The sequence below is a fragment of the Saccopteryx leptura genome, chromosome 10, assembly GCF_036850995.1.
Source record: "Saccopteryx leptura isolate mSacLep1 chromosome 10, mSacLep1_pri_phased_curated, whole genome shotgun sequence".
In the NCBI taxonomy this organism is placed as follows: Eukaryota; Metazoa; Chordata; class Mammalia; order Chiroptera; family Emballonuridae; genus Saccopteryx; species Saccopteryx leptura.
In genome coordinates, this window is record NC_089512.1 from 22453653 (window position 1) to 22477318 (window position 23666).

Consider the following 23666-nt stretch of genomic DNA (forward strand, 5'->3'; position numbering starts at 1 on the left):
CAGTCCAACGCTCTATCCACTGCGCCACTGCCTGGTCAGGCACCATCCACTTCTGTATCTCTGTTAGTAGTCAAGTTTTCTAACCACCCACCGGTTCCACAGTAATGGTGATTTATAACACAGGGAAGTAACTTTACTTTATAAAATTTACAAAGCAGAGTTACAGCAAGTTAAAGTATATAATAATAATTACTTACCAAGTACTTTATGTTGGATTTTTGCTAAGTTTGGCAGAATAAATCTTTATAAAACAACTTACTATAGTTAAATCTATCTTTTTATTTATACTTTGGTTGCTCCGCTACCGCCCACCATGAAAGCTGGAACGCCCCCTAGTGGGCGGTAGGGACCAGGTTGACTATCACTGGTCTAGACAAATGCCCACTAAGGCAAGCCCTATGGAATGGGGTCTCAGAGGAGATGTTGAGAGTGGTATTGTGGCCCTGGCCGTGTGGCACAGTGGATAAAGCACTGTGGAGCACCAAGATCGTGGGTTAGATCCTCGGTCAGGGCATGTATGAGAAGCAATCAATGAGAACACAGCTAAATGAAACTAAGTGGAGCAAGTTAATGATTCTCTTTCTCTTTCCCCCCTCCCCAAATCAATAAAAAAAATTTTTTTTTAAACAGAAAGTGGTATTGCAATATGTACTTTTTACTTTCTTTTATTGGCTTAGATTTGTTTTATACTGAATATGTTTAAATTATCTGTTTATATTTTAATTACATTTTACCATTCCTATCTCCAGAGACAGCAATTCAGTGGAAAAGGGTCCAGTATTCTGATCTTCCCAAGACCCCAACAGACTATTACTCAAATCTGGGCACTGTGGTTGAAATAATTATTTCCAATATAATAAGGCAATTGATATTTCTGCTTTTTAAGAAAAGCTCCAGCTCTATTATAGGACCCTTTGTTAGATTTCCTTTCATTTTGTAGTAGCTTAATTCCACTACACATACATATTTTCTAAACATATTAGATTTGAATTAGCTATAAGAATTATAGTCGACTTGTAAGTCATTTTACAGCCACATTTGAATAAAGGGCTTAAATAATCATTGTGAAGCGTGTATTTGTGTAGTAAGTTTCATAAACCATTTTAAAATTAGGGCAAACAAAATAATTACAAGCATCAGAGTTTCTTAAATTCTAAATTTTTAACACTCCAAGTTGGATAACATTTTATTGGATATCAAAACAACATATATTCTCAAAATATAAGGTTGAAAGTTATTTCAAATATCAATAGAACATATACCTAATTTCACTAAAAATTTTATGTTTTTGGCTTTGTTTTTATCATTAACTTATGCAAAGGTCTATAATACCCTAAAATTCAGACATTAAAGCATCTATTTCTTTAAACTTGTTAGTTATATTTTCAATACATTCCCCAGCTTTTAATTTTATCCCATCAATTACAAGATAGTCCTCTTCAGAGGGGTTTTCAAATGGACTGCTTGCAGAAGCTTCGGGGTTCCGTTTAGGTAACTGTGAAAATAACCACACAATTAATCAGAACTACATCAAATTTACTTGAAGATTAGGCTTAATTATTTGAACAAAACATAAAAGCAGTCAGTAACTCCTCAAACCATGGTTAGCAGCTACACAAAGTTTTCTGTTATGGTGGTGTTCAAATAAATACCCCCATGTATAGTATAATGTATAGTAAATGAGTTAGTATAAAAATATTTAGGTCCTATGCTATGGAAAACTGTGATCATTTTAATTGAGTTTTCTCTATTTATCTATTTTTAAAATTACTACTACAGGTAATACAACCTAAAACTGTGTGGTCATCTCCTCATAAGTATCTGCATTACTTACAGTGACAGTATCTCTAGCTTTGACAGGACACTGGTAACAACAATGCAAACATACATACACTCCTAGGAGATTTATAACTTCAAAGTTCATTAGCGTTAACTTCCCATGAAATTCAAGAAAAAAATGTAGATTATATAAGTATTTTCATATATAAAAAATGTACTGCAATACAAATAATTACGAAGTAGACTGCTTTATTTGTAAACAGATTACCTAATTTGCGAATTATTCAGATGTATTTTTTTTTAAATCTGAAATTAATACCTTCCCATTGAGTACCAAGTCAGGGCATGTCAATCAGTGTTAATATTAGTTAAAGAACATAATTCGGAAGATAACTCTACCAGGCAAAGTATTTTAATGATGAATAGGAATGATTTTTTTTTTTTTTTTTTTTTTTTTTTTTTTTTAGAGAGAGAGAGAGGGAGGGAGGGAGGGAAGGACAGACAGGCAGGCAGGGAGAGAGATGAGAAGCATCAATTCTTCCTTGTGGAGCTTTAATTGTTCATTGATCGCTTTCTCATACATGCCTTGATGGGTGGGGTCCAGCAGAGTGAGTGACGCCTTGCTCAAGCCAGGGACCTTGGACTGAAGCCAGCGACCTTGGGCTTCAAGCCAGTGACCTTTGGGCTCAAGCCAGGAACCACAGAGTAATGTCTATGACCCCACATCAAGCCAGTCACCCCGCGCTCAAACCAGATGAGCCCACTCAATCCAGCCAGCGACCCTGTGCTCAAACTGGATGAGCCCACGCTCAATCCACTGCACCACAGCCTGGTCAGGCTAGAAATGAATTTTGATTATTCAAGTGCGTGCATTTGTTTTTCATGTTGCTACTCTCATCCATTAGTATCAATGCTTGAGAGAAATCAACTTGAACACTTCTATATAAAGTAAAAGATGAAAACATCATCAAATTTACAGCTTTGAAAATAGCTCAAACAATATCTGCACAAAGTATGAACACGCTAAGAACTTAAAATGATCAACTGGTTCTTTTTGGAGTGTCTGTTTAGAAGAGGCCACTTTTTCCCGTTTTAAGTGAAGTTATCTTTGGAAGCTATAATCATTATTCCTACTAACAAGAAAGAAAAGAAACAAAAAAAAAGAGAGACAGAAAGAGAGAAAGGAAGGAAGGAAGGAAGGAAGGAAGGAAGGAAGGAAGGAAGTTAGGAAGGAAGGAAGGGAGGGAGGGAGGGAAGGGAGAGAGAGAAAGAAAGAAGAAAATAAAAGAAAGGAAGGAAAAAAGAAAGGAGGGAGTGAGGAAGGAAGGAAGGAAGGAAGGAAGGAAGGAAGGAAGGAAGGGAGGGAGGGAGGGAGGGAGGGAGGGAGGGAGGGAGGGAGGGAGGGAGGGAGGAGAGAGGGAGGGAGGAAGGGAGGGAGGGAGGAAAAAAGAAATCCCTGAGGTGATCACTTCTTTATTTTATGCTGGAAATCACTCCAGCTTTGATGATTGCTTCATTACTATTTCCTAATTTAAAAGTGAACAGGCCCCAAATATCCTGAACCTGGTGTGAATGCCAGACTTAAAGCTCAGTGCGGAGCACAGCTCATACACGGGTCAGCAGAAGGCATTCACCTGCCTACCAGCAAGTTAAAATGAACCGTTTGCCTGTGGTGGTGCAGTGGATAAAGCGTCAACCTGGAAACACTGAGGTTGCTGGTTCAAAACCCTGGGCTTGCCTGGTCAAGGCACATATGGGAGTTGATGCTTCTTGCTCCTCCCCCTTCTCTCTCTCTCTCTCTCTCTCTCTCTTTCTCTTTCTCTCTCTCTCCTCTCTATAATGAATAAATAAAATCTTTTTAAAAAATTTTAAAAAAATGAACCATTTGCAATGGTTAATTTCTATAATTCCTAAATGCCTTTTGAAAGCACATAATATTACCAGAGTGTAAACAAAAAAACAAGCCCTTGTCTGGTGATGTGTTAAAACTACATATTTCACTTAAAGAAATAAGAATCAGAGGTAATTTTCTGTTTTATCAAGTTACTAGTTATAATGGCAAAATAGAAGCCAATTCGGTGACTGTATGAGCTCCAGGGCATCTCTATAAAAGTCAACCTGGCTGTATTTTTGAAAAGACGAACTGCAAAGACTGAAAAACCATTGCACAAAACTATATGGTGCTCAAACAAAATACCGAGTCACTAGAAAAATGGAATTTGTATATTAATTACATATCTTATTCTACAAAAGGTGAGATATAAAGTACAAGTTCTGGTTTTTTTTTAAAGGAACCCTAAATGGAAAAATGGTATTTCCAACCCATGCCAACTCAGGGGCAAGTTGGCACTGCTGGTGCTGATTAAGAGAACTATCATGTTTTTCAACTCAGTAAGAGTTTTCAATACTAACTTTACTTTCTTTTTAACACATTGATCTCTTTCACTGTAAATTCTGTACATTTTCTTGATTTCTAACTTTAAAAACGAGGTATTTAAGAATCTTCTTTATTTTTGTTGAAGTTCTGAAGAAAAGCATGCAATTGGGCAGCCTGCCCAAGTGTATAAACAACCTTGTCCATTTACAAATACATCTTTTTTTTTCAGTATTTTTTCTGAAGTGACAAGTGAGGAGGCAGAGAGACAGACTCCCGCATGCGCTATACCTGGATCCACCTGGCAAGCCCACCAGGGGGCGATGCTCTGCCCATCTAGGCCGTTGCTCCCATTGCAACCTGAATCATTGTAGCGCCTGAGGCAGAGGCCAAGGAGCCCTCCACCCGGGCAAACTTTGCTCCAATGGAGCCTTGTATTCAGGAGGGGAAGAGAGAGACAGAGAGGAAGGAGAGGGGGAGGGGTGGAGAAGCAGATGGGCGCTTCTCCTGTGTGCCCTGACTGGGAATGGAAACCAGGACTTCCACACGCCAGGCAGACGCTCCACCACTGAGCCAACTAGCTGGGGCTACACCTTTCTCTTTTCATTTTGTGTGTGTGTGTGTGTGTGTGTGTGTGTGTGTGTGTGGAGGGGGGGTAGGGTAATGGGTAGTTGCTCAAAGTGAGAATGTGGGAAAAGAGATGAAGTAAGGAAATCTTCAAACTTCTAATGACTACTATTGCCAGTTCTCATCTGTAATAATAGATAACCATAGGTATCACTTACTATGCAAAGCATTTTTCCTGGTTTGCCTGATTTAAGCCTCAAAACAATCTCCTGAGGCAAATGGTAAGCACTTCGACAAATTGGACAAGTCCTCAGTGGCAGGACCAGAACTGAGACACAGGCATTGTAGCCCAGAGTCAGTGCTCCGAACCACTGTGCTCTACTGATCCCAGACCCACTATATACCTAAATGAATGAGAGAATGAATGAAACCACAAGGATACAGGACTCCTCAGGGAACAGCTGGGCTGCCCTGTGACTTGCTTTTTTCACACTTACCGTATTGCTGCTCCGTATCAATGACCTAGGCGTGTACCTTCATTTTATTGGTAAAAATATAGAGCTGATACACTGAGCTTTTGTCAACCAATTTAGATTTATGTTGTCATATACAAGTACTGAATAAAGTTATGCACACATGGCCTTTTCCACACAACATGAATGGCTAAAAGAAAAACAAGTACAAATCTAGCTGCGAGTGGTGGATTACAACAAGAGATTCTACCTTCCATGCTTTTTAATAATGGACTTTGTCCCTATAGAAGTTATCCCTGCGCATGAAATAGACCAGGGCAGATTTGAGAGCTGCGCTGATCCCAGCCCCTCCTCGGGACTGCAGAGACTGGCAGGAGGAAAGAGCCTCTTTAATGGGATTTCCTGCACAACAGCGAGCCCCTTCCACCTCTCTTCACTTCAACCTCAAAGATCTAAAACAAAAAGAGCTTTTCTGCTGAAACAGATATTTAGTCAAAGGCTGATAGATGTATTCTGATTTATCAACAGGCAACTGGTCTATTACTCAGCTTATGATAATAAAGGACTCAAATTTGAGAAGTGAAAAAAGTTTTCCATATACTTAAAATGTACGTCCAAGAACAACTGCTGCCATTCACGGCATTGGAAGTGGTTCCGTGTGACTATCGATATTATCAATATTACCTTTTCTCCTGTGTGCATTTCCTCTCCATGCTCCTCGTCAAACGCATCGGTCTTCGCTGTGGGTTCTAGAGCTTCCTGTAGCATTTGCTCCAGTTCTTTTAGTAAAACTTCTGTCTCAGACACAACTAAAGAAACATCATGAATATAGTAAAAAAAAAAAAATGCAACATCTTAATTCATAATCTCAACTACCCCCAAAAAGGAAATCTTCCAAATGTTACAAGATAAAAAATAAATATTTTGTATGAATTTCACATATGTCCTCTACTTGATGCAAAATTATTATGCATTTCCAGATGAATGCTGTATAATTATTCCTTGAAGAATGCAGGTGATGTTTTTCTATGTGTAGGCCATAAAGTACCCCTAAACAACAAAATCTTACTAGAATTTGTTTTTTAAATCAGGAGCAAAGGGCACCAAACTGAATTATCTTACTTACTGACCAGGGATCAGCAAACTTTTCCTATGACTGGCCCGAGAGTGTATTTCAGGCTTTGTGGGCCAGATGGTTTCTGTCACAACTACTCAATTCTGCTGTTGTAGTCAAACTACAGACATGTGCATAAACAAATGAGAGGGGCTATGTCCCAATAAAACTTTATTTATAAAACAGGCAGTGAATAATGGGACTTTGGGCCACAGTTTGCCAATCTCTGCGATAAACTATTAAAACTACTGTTTAAAAAGGGAAGCTATGTGATTAAGTGGCTAGGTTAGACACAGGCTAGTCTATTCCTAATCCAAATATCAACACATCTTAATTGCCTACTGATATTTTAAAAACACACACACATTTAAAAGTTGTATGTGTGTATGCTACTGTGACAGAAATATATGTCCAAAAAAATCTGGTAATTCACTGAACTTACTTAGAAAAAAATAGTACCCCCACCAAAGAAATAAACATATATTATAACTCTATAGACTCAACTACTGGTTAACAATATGCAACGGAATTTCTAATTTAAATGAAACAAATATTTTTATTTGCTAGAGTCTTGTTGAAGTAAAGATCAAAGAAAGGCTCCCATGTGTGGCCTTCTGTCCTGTGCAAGAGACAGATGGAGCATCTGAGAAGTTCTTCCAAAGGCAACATGATTCAAAGAGAAAGGCCATGAATACACATCACATCAGCTTTCACTCTGGTTATAGAAATCTGACACACCACCTCCTATTATCCACCGTTCATTGGCAGGTCACCAAAAATCACACTAAGTAGAACAGTTGAAACTTCATGAAACATGAAAATAGACCAAGCAGGATACACAATTTATAGCTAAAATATTATCATCAAACACAGAAGCAAGGTGTTCTCAGCAATAGCATTAACTTTTCATGTAACTGTTAAATATATTTAAATTTTTTCTGATTAATAATGTTTAGAAAAAGTGAGTTATATATCTATATGAGATACATATCTATACACACACACAAGCATGTTGTAAGGTAAAAAACAGAAATTATTAATGTGAAAAGTTTTATACATTGTTGCCTTTCCTCCAGTTAAAATAATCCATACTCTGTTATCATCTTAGTTGATAATTTTCTCTTACCTATTACTCATAAGAAAGAAATTTTAAAATTCTGCGGAAACATTGGTAATGGTTTAAATATAGTCATGGGAGGTTATTGAATAGACATTTTTCTTTTCCTCATTGTCCCTACAGTACTAGAAAAATAATTTTTAGTTTACACTTTTCACTTTACAATTTGTCTGCAAAAATAATTTTTCTGTCAATATTTATTGCTTTTTGCAAGTACTTTTATATTCAATCAACAAATATTTATTCTGTGTCTACTAAGGGCCAGGGACTCAAGAGAACAGGCCTAGACCAATGAGGCTTCCTGGCCCTCATGCCTTTGCCGGACAATCTTAGGTTTTCTCTATGGAAAACTTTCAGAACAGTTTGAAAGCAGCTTTCTGATAAACCGTTCCACACTTTAGGACCAGTTCCTATGTTCAAAAACAAACCGAGCATGGGCCTGCCCTGTGCTGGCACAGTGGATAAAGCGTCGACCTGGAATGCTGAGGTCGCCGGTTCAAAACCCTGGGCTTGCCTGGTCAAGGCACATATGGGAGTTGATGCTTCCAGCTCCTCCCCCCTTCTCTCTCTCTGTCTCTCTCTCCTCTCTCTCTCTCTCTATCTCTCTCTCCTCTCTAAAAATGAATTAAAAAAAATTAAAAAAAACAAAAACAAAAACCAAGCACAAACGGCAACGGACATGTTAGTTGTACCCCATAGATCTGTGTTCTATGGAAATTGCTAAAGTCTAAGAACACAGAGTATGAAGTATTACATTCTAGAACATTTGTATTCAAGATTGGGCGGGCATAAGAATCATCTGGAGAGTTTATCTAAAAAGATGAATGAAACCCCATGTCCAGAATTTTCTAGCGGAATGTACATTTTTGTTGAAACAATTCTGTTCAGGAAATTAACCTCCGTGTGTGACAGACTTCTCACTTAGTAACTTCTTGTGGTTATCCTCACACTGATTCCCCAGCCCCACTCACAGATGCTGTGTTTTCCTACTTTACATTCTGAGTCTATGGATATTGATATTGACATTTAATGCACTGTTGAGAATATGGATTTTGGGCTGTGCTGTAAAGGGAAATGGTACACAAACATCTTTATATTTCTACAGCTATGCTAAACTATAAACAATTTATGATAATGAATGCCATCGTTTGAATGGCATTTTAGGCTCTCTGTTTTCAAGTGAAAAATACGTACACTGCCTTTTGATCAAAGGGTAGATAAAGTAATGGATGACTTCATAAATCAACCAGGGTTCATAACACCAACTTGACAGATGCCAAATCCTGCTTTCCAGAGCAACGGGAGCTTTGCTTTTCTAAATAGGTATTCCTATATTGTGAACTGACAGAATTCAAAATAATTCTCAGGAAATGTAGCAGTTACTGTAACGTACAAACTATGTTATCAAAACGGGTCAATGACATCTTCCAAAGGTAGAGACAGAATGAATGCCTTTGCTGATTGCATGACCAATCATCTCCATCAATACTGATTATCCTGCAGTTTCCCCGACCTCTTTGAATTTGTTGTTCAGAGTATAGCGATAGCATTACAGCTGCTCCAGCACTCAGAGAAAATGGAAAATAAACGTATCTCATACTGAAATCCATATCTGGCTTTTAAAACTGAAGTTCTGTAAAATAAGTCAATGCTGTTTTTTCCTTCCTGATAAACAGTTTGTCGGGACTACGCTACATTTGGTAGATTTCAGTATAGGTGAAAGAACCAAGAGCAGGACGGGCCTTCACATACCCGAGTTTTCCTTGGATAGGGCGTCTTCTGAACAAACACTCTCAAGAGAGCATTTTAAAATAGCTTTCCTAGAAAAAGAATGTGATATGTTTAGTTTCAAATGATCAATCCTGTATATTTAAATAACCATTCATGTATATGCATTGGTAATTATAATTTATGAATATATATGTGTGTATATATATCTCGATATATATTATATATGTATGTATACATATATATATATATGAATATATATATATATCTCGAAGTATTTTTCCTTGATTGTTCAACACTAAGGCAGCATGCTACAAGGAAAAACCGAAAGGGAACAGTATAGATTGGAGCTCTCGGTGAAAAGCGCTGATGACCTACCAAGCAGCTTACATAGGCTTTTTCATGTAATCTTCCCCCCAGAAACCTACGAGTTAATTGTCACTCCCATTTTCTAAAAAAACCGAGGCTTTGAGAAACTGAGAAACTTGACCACAGCGGTACATGGCTGAGTATGACGGAACTAAATTCTCTCTGACTGCCAAATCCATGCCTTTCCACTACACTATGTTGCTGATTTAGAGTCAGAAAACATTTCTCCAAATGCATTTTCTCTAACCATAAAATCTTAAGAAAGCCACTTAGCTTCTGTAAGCCACAGTTCTTTATCTTTTAAATGGAGATAATTATGATAACACCCTTACCTATTTTAACGGGGTTACTGGGAAGTATAAGTGAGAGAAAACAGCTGAAGTCCTTTTTAAAAATTTAATTATTAACCTTCTCAAAAAAGACAAGGAGGAAGGACTATCATATTAGAGTTAGTCTTTGAGTAGGACTCTAATACAGTACTGATTATCATTTATTAAAAATAAATAAACTGAGTGACTGGTTCTGTGATAAACACTAAACCTTGTCATCAGTGGCTTATTGGTTCATTATAAAGGCCTGGTTCTGGTTTGAATGACCAATTTTATACTAAAAAGCCGCTTCTCATCTGCTTGCTTACATGGTATTAATCTTTGCCAGTTCTGGTTCAACATATGTGTATATATATCAGACTTTTCCCATACTTCTAAAACTACTTACTTATCATTTTATTTACTCTTTTAGAAAATTTTAAACACAATGTTTTCCTAGAGAAACAGAATCAAGAGTCTGGGGGAAATGTCACACAATAAGTAAATCCAATATATATTCTAATTTTATTATAATGCTTTTTAATTAAAAAAAAAATCATACCTCTTCCTTTTCATGGATGCGGGCTTTCCCTTTCTGGTAGTATTTTTGGAAACTGGCATCTGAAAAATAATGTCAACAAAAGGATGAGATAGCTCATATGGGCCTGTATAACATAGCTCATAGCTCAGTATAACAGTGGATCCTACACGGGCCCAGTAATTAAACCCAGAAGAACTCTGGACCACAGCCCTAAACAACACCTGTAACACTAAGTCAACTACAACTGGGCCACAGTTTGCCAATCAACTACTTCATAGTCACTGCGATTGCACTGACCTCCTCAACTTCTAGGAATGGTAGGTCGATTCAAAGTAGTACCTATCCCTACCATCCAGGTTCCTCACTTTCACATAAACCTAAAAATACCAAGTAAAACTTTCAAGTTTTAATATCTATTATGACCACTAAATAAAGGAAAAGAAATATTTGTGGGCCAGACACATGAGGAAAGAAAAACTCTATAGGCAGGAAGTGACAGGGTGAAGGCCCACAGAATGTGAACCAGGACAGGGCCAGAGGACTTGGACTAGAATTGTGATGACTCAGCAAAGACACACACAAAATATGGAGAAACGGGAACCTGCATTCATTGCTGAGAACATGAAATGGTGGAGCCACTTTGAAATACAGTTTGACAGCTCCTCAAAATGTTAAATGTAGAATTACCCTATAATCCATCAGTTCCATTCCTAGGTATATAAACAAGAGAAATAAAAATATATGTCCACCCAGAAATTGTATGTGAATATTCATAACCACATTATTCATAGTAAGCAAAAATGAGAAACAATCCAAATGTCCATGAGTGGATAGATAATATGTGGTATAGCCATACAATGGAATATGATTCAGCCCTTAAACATAATGAAGACACATACCACAACGTAGATGAATCTTGAAACCTTTACCCTAAGTGAAAGGTCAGAAATGTCAGAAACAAAAGGCCACATACAGAAAAGGCATATCCATAGAGACAGAAGTAGGGTAGTGGTTGCCAGGGACTTTGGGGAGCTGAGAAATGGACAGTGACTTCTAATGAGTATGTGGTTTCCTTCTGGGGTGAGGAAAGCATGCACTAAAATTAGTGGCATTGTTTGTACAACTATAAAATATACTAACATCCACTAAATTGTACACTTTTTTTTTTAAAGATTTTATTTATTCATTATAGAGAGGGGAGAGAGAGAGAGAGAAGGGGGGAGGAGCAGGAAGCATCAACTCCCATATGTGCCTTGACCAGGCAAGCCCAGGGTTTTGAACCAGCAACCTCAGCGTTTCCAGGTTGTCGCTTTATCCACTGCGCCACCACAGGTCAGGCTAAATTGTACACTTTAAAAGAGTGAATAAATTATAGCTCAATGAAAGTATAATTTAAAAAAACAGTGACATGGAAAAACTGAACAGGAGACAGAATATATCAATAATTATAACTATATCACTATATTAATAATTATTAACAAAAGAAACTCAATGTAGCACTATTGCTCTTAGAAGCAGATATTAAGGCAAAAAATATAATAGCAAGCGATAAAAAGGTTATTACTTAATGCTAAAAAAAAAACCCCAGAAAGTATAATAGTCCTGAACCTGTATATACCCAAACTCTTAGCCTTAAAATATACAAAGTAAAACAATAAAAATTGAAACTGATGAATCTACAATTAAAGAGGGATGTTTTTATTTACTTCTCATAAAAAAATTATAATGTAAACACAAATTAATGAATAGGAGAGTTCAATAAAACAATTAATAAGCTTAATCTAATAAACATATCAAACCTAGCACTGCGTAATTAAAGAACACATATTGTTTTCAAGCCTAAAACATTTATAAATTTGACCACCCACTGGATCATAAAGGAAGTCTCAAAAATATTAAAATAATCTCTATTTTACGATCATGTTCATGGACTAAAATGAGAAATTAAATACCCCAAGTAGCTGAATAATTTTATAATCAGTTCATAGATACAGAAGAAGTCACATTATCTCATGAACCTTCCTATGGTGAGAGTTACAATCTACATCATTTAGACCAAAGTCCTTTTCTCACATCTTAGCTCTTTGTATACAGGACCTATCTTCTCACTGGGTAGCACACCTGTCCCCACGCCTCACCTTGCATGCTGTAGGAGCACATGAAGTGTCTGTGGACTAAATGAAGGAGTAAATGTTGGGAGAAACACAGAATAAAGACAAATATCAGCATATAGAGAAATGATGTATTTCCGATGGCTTCAGGCGACCCCTGTGTTTTGGTCGTTCGACCCCCGCCGGGGTCGCGACCCACAGGTTGAGAACCGCAGGTCTATTCGGTACTGCCATTGTTGGGGACTCAGTCATTTAACAGATTCATACAATTAAGCCTCAGCTTCCAAGACAGCTCAGTGCAACTTTCACTTCAATATGTTTGTTAGCTTTTTTATTTCTTGTCTTTTCACTTTAACTTACTGAAGTGAGAATTTTCTCAGCCCTTTTGTCTAATTCTTTTACAGTTTCACCAATCTTAATTTTACTGATCTTGAATCAAGCATCTAGACTGCGGGGTAGGAACAATTTTTTTTATTAAATTTATGTTTAGCAGCTAGCAGAGTGACATTCACATTATACATTCAAAAGCATTAACTATAATGAGATGAAGGCTGAATTTAATAATATTCAAAGCACTATTAAACAGCTTAAATACTTTAATGATCATTCAAGGGAAATTTGTATGAAACACTCCAAAAATTCATATTGTGATGAGGCTAAAGATTAAGTATATGTTTTTCTTCTTGTGATCTTCAATCTCAAGGGAATAGTCAAGTGTTTTTTCTATATATAATATATATGAAGAACACTAAGTCTTAGCATCATCCTAATAAATGATACTTATATTATAGTATTTAAAGAGCATACAGAACAGAAATACTGCTGTCTGAATCACTGACCTACATTGCCATCTTGTTATTAAAGATCAGCTTAAATTATCTGCATATTTGAGTATGAAGTGAAAGGGCTATTACAAAAAAATAAGATTAAGGTAACAAAGTTCAAATTACTTTAAAGGTATTATAAGAAAGAAATACTGTTAAACAGCTACCATAAATAAGATAGATTTGTGTTGGAGATAATAAGTGCCTTTTCTATTTTGTTAAATATTCCACAGTAGCCAAAATGAACTAGTCAGTATTTGACAAAATGCCCTGTGCTTTCCTGCTCCAAGCCTTTGATAAAGTATACTGTGGGGGACAAGAGTGCCAAATTTGGAATGACAGGATCATGATTTGAATGCTAACTCTGACACGAGCCGTATGACTTTTGGTAAGTCACTCTAATATCTAGCAAGAGCCTGGTATAGACACCTAATAAGTAGTTTTTGATTAAATGGCCATTCTGCATTTCACTGTCTTCTTTTGTTAAATAATGCTAAAACAAACAAACAAAAAAACCTACCTCAAGGCAATGGAGGGATAATTAAGTTAAATAACATGCCAAAATAAATCCGACAGTGCTCAGCAATTAGATAATGTTCAATCATTGTTTAACCTATTATATATACTAGTCCACTGGGTCAATGTCAGGATTCTACCCTTTTTTCCTTAGAGCATATGATAGGGAGCTTGGCATTTTGATACGGCTGGATTTTGGTAGGGGATCAGTTTCTCAAGGCTGCCATAACAAATTACACAAACTTGGTAAAACATAAGAATTTTATTATCTTACAGAACTGTAGGACAAAAGTCTCTTACAAAAACGGTCATCAGTGGATTAGACCTACTTAATCCAGGATGATCTCATCTTGAAATCCCTACCTTAATTACATCTACAAAGATCTTTATTCCAAATAAAGTCACATTCTGAGGTTCCTGGTGGACACATCATTTGGGAGCTGCGATTCAACCCATGAGCACAAATAACTGATTCTCCTACGTTGTCTAAGCCTAGTGTTATTCCGAGTTAGGACCACACTGTGACAGAATCAGCAGCCCCTGAAAGTGTGTTTGAAATGCACATTCTCATCAACCTAGGCCTGCTAAATGAGAAACACTGGGGTGGAGCACAGGGAGCTGTGTTTCAATAAGCTCTTCAGGTGACTTTTAATCAAACTAAGGTTTTCCAGGCACTGATCTAGCCCACACCCATCCACACACACATAATGCTATATAAGTTTCATTGATTTTAAAGAAACCAAAGCAAATATTAATCCTTGTTGCATGTAAAAAACAAAAGTATATATAGAGAGAGCATATACCAAGGGTCGGGAAACTTTTTGGCTGAGAGAGCCATGAACGCCACATATTTTAAAATGTAATTCAGTGAGAGCCATACAACAACCCGTGTATGTTATGCATTATCCAATAAAAATTTGGTGTTGTCCTGGAGGACAGCTGTGATTGGTTCCAGCCACCTGCAACCATGAACATGAGCGGTAGGAAATGAATGGATTGTAATCATGAGAATGTTTTATATTTTTAACGTTACTATTATTTTTATTAAAGATTGGTCTGTGAGCCAGATGCAGCCATCAAAAGAGCCACATCTGGCTCACAACCCCTGGCATATACCATTTACTGGAAAAAATAGAGAGAAATAATTAGGATGGCTGATTTGAAAGCAAATAATAGAATTGCCTTTAATCGCTAAGCATAGAAAAATCCAAAGGAATTGTGTTTTTATCAGATTTATATAATCAGCATCAACTGAATTGCCATTGCCATTTCCTTAAGCCACTATTCATCTAAATGAAAATCTTTTTTATTTTTAAACAAGAAGTTGTTTGTGTTAAATCTCAGGGTGTAACATTTTGATTCAGCATTTCATATTCATAGAAGACAGAAATATATTTTGAAACCTTCTTTTGAGAGTGATTGTCAGTCAATAATCACTAAAGAGCTGCCTACTTTGATAGAATTTCCAAAAGTGTATCTGTGCCTTGAATAATGTACACAAACTCCTTGTCAAAAGTTATCATACAAAAGGAAAAGCCAATATTCTCATTTCCCTTTAGAAAGTCTGCTGGGAAAATATGCTTGGCGTGAGGATGAGAACTGGTTTCCTGCAGCATTGTAAATGACGATTATTACTTAAGCTGAGGATCTGGAGAGTACAAATAATGAAGTTAAGTCTTCAAGCCTAGATAATGACTGTTTTGAATACCTCTTTGAAAAAGAGGGAAGTTTAAAATGAGTATTTTTTAGCCCAATTTCCAACTTCATTTCAATAGCGAAAATACAAATCTGTATAACTGTCAATTACCATATGCCCCAGTCTAGTCAATCTTTAGTCCAGTTCAGTATTCCTATGAGAGTCGAACAATATCAGAGGTCAGTCCCTGGCAATACGACTTATAAGTACCCTGCTGTCCCCTGCCCTACTTCTTCAGCCATGTGTAAGTTCCCAGTAAAGCACTGCGGATTTCCCTGCTTTTAGGGCTTACCAGAGAAAACACTGAAGTGTGTATTCAAGCAGTGCGCTGAGACATAGGAGAGTATTTTTCCTAAAAATAGAAGTTGACCACAAGGCCACCTTAAACAGAAGACATGAAAGACCCTCTATTAAATACCTCCCCATCCTGGCTGAGCATAGAGGTAACAGGACACTTCAAGAAGCTCTATAATTATGTACTTCACTTGATAATTTTTAAAGCCTTGGAATTAATTTTTTAATGGTCTTTGACTATCTATCTGTAGCAGGGAAAGAACACAGACATTTTTTTAAAATTAACAGCTCAGATTCCACTCATCCCTGTAAAGAGCTAAAAAATACTAAATGCTAATCAAAACAAGGTGTCCTCGGAAAGATGCCCATGAAAAGCAAAACTTATGTCAGAGTTGTTTACCTGATTGAATGGAGCCAGTACATTAGACTATTAGACCTCTAATTAGAGAATCTAAAAATCCAGGTCCGCTAATAACAATTTCTATTTGTGTATAATTTTCTTCTAAAGTCATTGGATATTTTAGCAAGATGAATGCTGGGAGAAGATAATGTTTTTTTTATTTGTTTGTTTTTTTTTTCCTGAAGTTGGAAATGGGGAAGCAGTCAGACACACTCCTGCATGCACCCAACAGGGATCCACCCAGCATGCCTACCAGGGGGTGATGCTCTGCCCCTCTGGGGCGTTGCTCTGTTGCAACCAGGGCCATTCTAACACCTGAGGCAGAGGACATGGAGCCATCCTCAGCGCCCGGGCCAACTTTGCTCCAATGGAGCCTTGGCTGCGGGAGGGAAAGAGAGAGACAGAGAGGAAGGAGAGGAGGAGGGGTGGAGAAGCAGATGGGCGCTTCTCCTGTGTGCCCTGGCTGGGAATCGAACCCAGGACTCCTGCATGCCAGGCCGATGCTCTACCACTGAGCCAACTGGCCAGGATGAAGATAATGTTTTTAAGGAAAACTTTCTACCTACATATTTCAATTAAATTTTAAAAACCTGGTACACATAGGACATTCAATGGTTATAGTTCCTATCTTACACATTTTTCCTAGATGAAGGAATGAATATTGAGAGCTTCATTATCTGTTTTACCACTTTTTGCTCCATCAACTTGAATAGTAAGGATAACGGGCCTGATTCTTAAACCCAAGAATCACTGTCAAATGTTCTGAGCATTTATTATCAGCATTGTGTAAAAGATGATCTCTCCTACAAAGGAACAGACAGACTCTATAAACAATAGCAAAATATATATACTCTTTTAAAAATGTTATCTGGATCCAAGTCTTTATATTAAGTTTCTGATGATTCCAGAGACTGAAATGGAGGATGGTCTTATATCCAGATTCATGGAAGGACATAGAAGACACACCTCCCTCTGTATAATCTGAGAGACTGTGTTCCCCAGCATTTAGGGGAGTACATATTGGAAGTGTGCACTAATATACATATTTCACGGTACAACAAATAATTTTTGGGAAAAAGTGAAAATATAGAATACATAAGCAAAAAGAAAAATAGCACCTGAAAGTCATTATAATTTTAAAGAATTAAAAAGTAATAATTTATAAATCTTAAGTAATAATTTAAGTCTTCAAAGAAAGGAAATAGGTTTATCTTATCAAATATAAATGAAAAGTTGGAAGACTGGTGGGCAGAAAGCAAATGTTTATAAAGTTGAAATTACAGATGAATTTTTTTAGGTTATAAGGAAATTCGACTACTTTTCACTGACATTGTATTTTGCACTTTCCCTTTGCAAACAGAAAAACAGTCGTTATTACTATTAGGCATAGAAAGATCATTTACGACTAATGCAATAGCTCTAATCTATAAAATACAAACTCATTATTTAAATTCTGATGGTATGCCATATCAATAACCACTATCTATTGATGAGTAATATTGTTTTAGCTTTAATGTAATGGAACAAGGAAGATGGTGAATAGGCAATATTCTAATCTTTAAAAGAAACCCAGACTCATTTTGTGTGTAGCTTGGTGTTGGAAATATGACAGACTATGTGTCACTGGGTCAGAGAGAAAGGATTATGCTTGTCATGAATATAATCAGTAAAATAAAATGAAGAACCTTTAGTCCCAAATAACAAAGGGCAACACCTAGAAATTTCTTTATGTGATAACTGGGCCTTAAGTTGAAGAGGTTTCTGTTTCTTAACAAAAGAGTAGTCACATTTGGTAGAGTTTCTTTAGTATCTTCTGACTCAAAGCTAAAATATAGAATAAAAAATGTAGAAAGTTATGGTTGAAAAGTTTTAAATTTATGGAATCTGTGAGTGAACTCATATTTGAGTAAATTATTAAATGGGTATTATGTCTAGAGAAAAATTAATACTCCTATTATTATAAATGGTGACATTCCAAATGATACTCATTTCTTTTTTAGTAGTTAGGATGAAGATAATTCTTAAAAGATAAAAGAAAAAATTGCTGACAAACATGAATTTCCATTTACCAAGCAGCAGATCTGCGTAACTAAAACGGGTTTTCTCGGATTAACAACTGCACTGGGACAAATCACTGGTTTTAGGAAGGCAGCACCAACATCCCTGTTCACTTCCACTTTCTACAGCAACGCCTCAGAGCTGCAACCCCGCAAAAACAGACAGCCCAGCAGACCTGTGGATGGAAAAATTTCCCTGTACAGCCACTCCAGGCCAACACCTCTCCCACTACAGCCCTGTGAACTTGGAGAAGAGCATGGTCCTCACACTAGGACACTGTTGCTTTGCCTCCAGGGAAGAAAATCAGGAGATATCAACTCCGCTATATCCACCTGGGTGCACACTGCCCCTCTATTCCCCAGCTCCTCCAGACGCCACTGCCCGTCTTAGGAGAATACAGTCATTTGGCTAAAGTCAGAGCCCTGGATTGAAAGTCAAATCAAAACAAGGGTTAAGCAAACATACAAGTCCCACAGTGGACCTTCCTTTTATTTAAAGAGCAAATATAATCACCCACACCAGAAAACAGTTATTCTAAATCAAAGGATCTTTGCTTGCTCTTATAAATAATATTACAAAAGGATATCAGAGATTAACCCAATTTGTCTAATTTTAATATTTAACTACTAATAGTTATCCTACAGAATTTCTATAGATTGCAATTTAAGCTAAAAGAGGTAAATTTTGTAACCTAATAAAAATTTTTAGTTATTAAGTTACTAGAGAGTATTTTGTTAAAAATGATTCCCCTGAAAGGATGTTTCATAACAGTGTCTTGTAGTGGTCAAGTTTCCCTCTGCTGATTTTGCGCATAGAGTAATTGAAGTTAGTATGAAAAGAACTTTTTATTTTAAGGTTTCCACTGATTCAGTTAAGTTATAAATGGACAGTGTTCTATATTAATATATATATATTATTTACATGTATTTTAAAAATGCAAATGCACATCAAAAGAGCACATTTACATTTTAATATTTGGTTCAGGAAACTATGTGGTGATAAAAATAGTCTCTATTTTGCCTGGAGCCCTGGCCAGGTAGCTCAGCTGGTTCGAGCGGTCCCAATATGCCAAGGTTACAGGTTTGATCCGATCCCTCGTCAGGGCACACACAGGACTCAACCAAAGAATACATAAAGAAGTGGGACAACAAATCGATCTCTCTTTCTCAATGGAAAAAACTAAATGAAGAAAAAGGTAAGTCAAGTGAAAGATCACTATAGTAACTAACAGTATGGAAAACGGCAAAATCATGATAGAATAGCTGCATGTTTCCAGTCTGGGGAACACTTCAAACACTCAGCCTAAGGAACACTGGCCTGAGGAAGAGTGGGTGATGCCCACCAAGTAGAATCCCAAAGGAGACTAAATGAGTGTTGAAGGCTGGCTGAGACTCTTCCCAAGGGTTTCCTCCGCTTACTTTTCTTTCTGAGGTTTCTCTCTGCCTGGGGCTGGCAGCAGCAGGGAGCCATTATAATATTTATCTTGGGGGAAAGAGGAACAGAAAGCTAGGTGAATCAAGTGACTTGCAGTATGTGAATTCCACATTAGTAAGCAAGCTTACTAATTCGCACAACTATCCAGACATCTAGTATAAAATGTTAGCAACTTATCCTGCTATTGGACTAATGAAAACATCCTGCTGATTATGAAGAATCTTTGCAATAATTTCAGAAAAAAGCATTTTTTCAACAACAAAAAAAATAGCCTTAATTCTTCATACGTAAGCATATAAATCAAAGAAGTGGTCATTAATTTTGTTTTTCAAAGTGTATAAGGTAAACGCTTGGCATTAATGAAAGTAAAGTGTTAGGAAAAAAGATGCCCATACAAACTCAAGTAATACTTATATATAAAACCAAAAGAATTAAGAGAACAGATTGAAAAGGAGACTCTTCTCCAATTAGTAACACATTCCTGGGATAGCCTTAATTAGATATATGTAATATTCTACATCGAAAAAAAACTGAAGCAAATGAATAGAGAGAATTCTGGTTCTATAACGTTACTTATCTCTTTATTTATTTTCCTTCAGTTTTTATCTTGGAAATATTACCAGTAGCAACAAGAGAAAAGTTAAGTGTATTAAAACATATTTTGTTTTAATGAAAGAGAGATCTTTCAAGGCATGTCACAAAAGAACTGAAGCCCTCAAAGTAAAGTTCTACTATATAAGAACAGCAAAAGAACTACATAAAGTTTAAAAGAAAAACAGAAAAAATATTTGTAATACATTGACAAAGTATTAACTTTTAAAGAAAAAAAAAAAGACTGAATGTAAAATGGCTAGAATTGGTGAGCTATGCCAGTCTAATCATTCCCTTAAACCAGGCCTCTCCAAACTGCGGCCCCCTGAGGCCATTTATCCGCCCCCGCCGCACTTCTGGAAGGGGCATCTCTTTCGTTGGTGGTCAGTGAGAGGAGCACTGTATGTGGCGGCCCTCCAACGGTCTGAGGGACAGTGAACTGGCCCCCTGTGTAAAAAGTTTGGGGACCCCAGCCTTAAACTACTGATGGAAATGAAATAGGTGCAATAATGTTGGGAGACTTCTTTGGTAAGGAATGTTCAGCAAATTGGCAAACTTAAAACATGCTTATTCTTTGAAGCACAAAGCCTATTTCGAGTAATTTTACCTATAGAAATATTTACACAAACATTGACAGAGATTTGTATACAATGATGTCGCTGTTTTTCTATTTGTAATTTTGCAAGTCGAATCAACCTAAATGTCTAGGAGATTGTTCAATAAATTAAGATATTTACATAAAATAAAATGCTATGCAACCACTTAGGATTTGACAGGTCTTTGACTTGAGATGATGTCAACAAAATAATAATAAGTGAAATAGTAGAATTTAAATTCATTCTGTTTATATTAGTAAAGTATATATACTTATATACGTTCTATTTAAACATGTGTAAAGAAATAATTGTAAACAAATGCATCAAATTAATAAAAATTGGTTTAGTTTATGTGCTGGTTCTTACATGATTTTTAAAATTCTATCACCGAACACAATGTTATTATATTACGTTGAAAAAAGTTACTCATGATTAAAATGCAGGGCTTCCTTTAAAAAAAATCTTTTACATAATCTCAATTATGATGCTATTACAAGTCTGAGAATTTTTAAATACCCTTAAGTCCTTACTTCCCTATCACTTTTTAAGGAGAAATTAGGGAGAAACATAATGGCATTTATTATATAAGCACCTACTAAAATATAGTAACTATATGCTATTATAATCGCTTTTCATATTAACCTTTATAGCAATCATACCAGGTAATTATTGTTCCCAATGCAGAGATGAATTCAGTGAGGTGCAGAAATGTTAACTTGCCTAACATCACACAACTAAGTAGCAGAACTCGCTCTTGCAGGCAGGTCTGGCTCATTCATAAGATTGTGTTCTTGCCACCACAATTTTCTGTCTCCTGAATATATATTTCTATCACACACACACACTTTTTAGAGTCTACCATGGCAACATCATCAGCTACTCTACTTGCCTTCCTTGCATACCATTGTTTTTTACTCCTTAAATTTTTTTTTTACTTCTAGGCTAATTGACTCAGATATTTACTCTGGTCTGCACAAGTCTTTTGACATTCTGAAAGTACTTATTGAGCTGTTATAAATATTTTATAGTTCATGGAAGATTAGAACAGGAAGGGACTTAGAGCAATCTAGATCTTTACTTTCTTTTTAAAAATAAAAAGCAATCAAGTGGGACTTAAAGAGATTGGAGTGACCTACATGGTCTCTTTTATTCAAACTGCTGCCACTGAGCAGACATGTGGTCAGGTGGGTGCACCTACCCACTCTCATCTACCTAGGCAGGTAGCCACGTGGATGGCCAGCTGAAGGATGGGGACTCTGAGAGTAGCAGAGGCTTGCGAACAGACCTCTGAGTAACTGCACTTTTACCTTTTACAGCTAAATATGTGTGTCCGTAAAGTCATGGTGCACTTTTGACCTGTCACAGGAAAGCAACAAAAGACGATAGAAGTGTGAAATCTGCACCAAATAAAAGGAAAACTCTCCCAGTTTCATACCTATTCAGTGCAGTTCGATGTGGGCTCACGCACAGATTTTTTAGGGCTCCTTAGGTAGCTATCCCGTATAGCCTCTACAGACTCGTCACTGACTGATGGCCTACCAGAACAGGGTTTCTCCACCAAACTGCCGGTTTCCTTCAACTGCTTATCCCACCGAGTCATGTTATTCCTATGTGGTGGCGCTTCCTTATAAACATGCCGATATTCATGTTGCACTTTGGTCACGGATTCAAATTTAGCAAGCCACAGAACACACTGAACTTTCCTCTGTACCATCCACATCTCGACTGGCATGGTCGTGGGCTGCTCCGCTGTATACACAGTGTTACGTCATCATCTGTGGATGCGCACATGCTGCCATGTCATCCTACAGAAACTGGGAGGGTTTTCCTTTTATTTGGAGATTTCACATTTCTATAGTCTTTTGTTGCTTTCCTGTGACCGGTCAAAAGTGCACCATGACATTACGGACACACTGTATATAGTTGAAAATGTCATAGTATGTTGAGTAGAGAATAATTATTCAATAATTTTGAAAATAGTATATATTTATTCCATTTCAGCTTCTCTATATCCATAATAAGCCTTCTAAATTCCTTGGCCTTTTAACTAACATATTTCCATATTATTCTGTATTATGTTACTACACAGTTAGATATGTACTTTGTTGGGTCCAGCAGTGTATTCAAAAGTCATGCCAACTGTTGGGCAGTTCTTGCTATACAGTTTGTATCATTCTTTACAAGATATCTAGTGTCCTTAATCTTTGCACTATAAAACGCTTTGTATTGTCCCAAATTACTATATCCCTATACATATACTTCCACAAATTCCTAGAACAGCCCATAGAGCAATGTCTCTTCAACTATCTGTGGTGAAGAGCAGTTTTTAATCCCAATGTATTTGAGATTTATATCTCATAATTTTTTTTAAAAGTCACTAGGAATAAAAAGAAAAAACAAAGATGCACAAAATGCAAGTCCTGTTTTATTATTACATTCAACAGACAAAAACTACTGCATCAATTACTATACAAAATACTATACACATTTCTAAATGGTTCCCTTTTTTGCTTTTATCTCATTGCAGATCAGAACAGGTCTGGTCCATGGACCGCACTTTGAATAGCACTGTCCTAGGTACAGTACCACTTCACTGAGAATCGCCGGTAAAATTGAGCAATATATAGTAATGTTATTTATTATATTTCTCATTTTTAATTCTAAATCTCCTTCAGCAGAGACTGAAACAGCCAATTTCAACCACATTAATAACCCTGTACTACCTCACATCTTCCTGTCTGAATCTTTAGACACACACACACAAGTCCTATTTATT

General features: G+C 36.7%; 1 protein-coding gene across 4 annotated transcripts in view; it reads right to left on the bottom strand.

Annotated features, from left to right (window-relative positions):
- Positions 1 to 700: 700 nt before the first annotated feature.
- ZCWPW2 (zinc finger CW-type and PWWP domain containing 2) overlaps positions 701 to 23666 on the bottom strand; it is a 107005-nt gene continuing 84039 nt past the window's right edge. For 3 of the 4 annotated variants that reach the window (XM_066351344.1, XM_066351343.1, XM_066351341.1), the window contains exons 6-9: positions 10392 to 10450; positions 9177 to 9244; positions 5878 to 6002; positions 702 to 1495 (exon numbers count right to left, since the gene is read on the bottom strand). In XM_066351344.1, the coding sequence (XP_066207441.1) occupies positions 1334 to 1495; positions 5878 to 6002; positions 9177 to 9244; positions 10392 to 10450 (414 nt within the window). In that variant the 3' untranslated portion in view covers positions 702 to 1333. Of the gene's footprint in view, positions 1496 to 5877; positions 6003 to 9176; positions 9245 to 10391; positions 10451 to 23666 lie in introns of all 4 variants that reach the window. The other variant, XM_066351342.1, reaches the window with a different exon arrangement.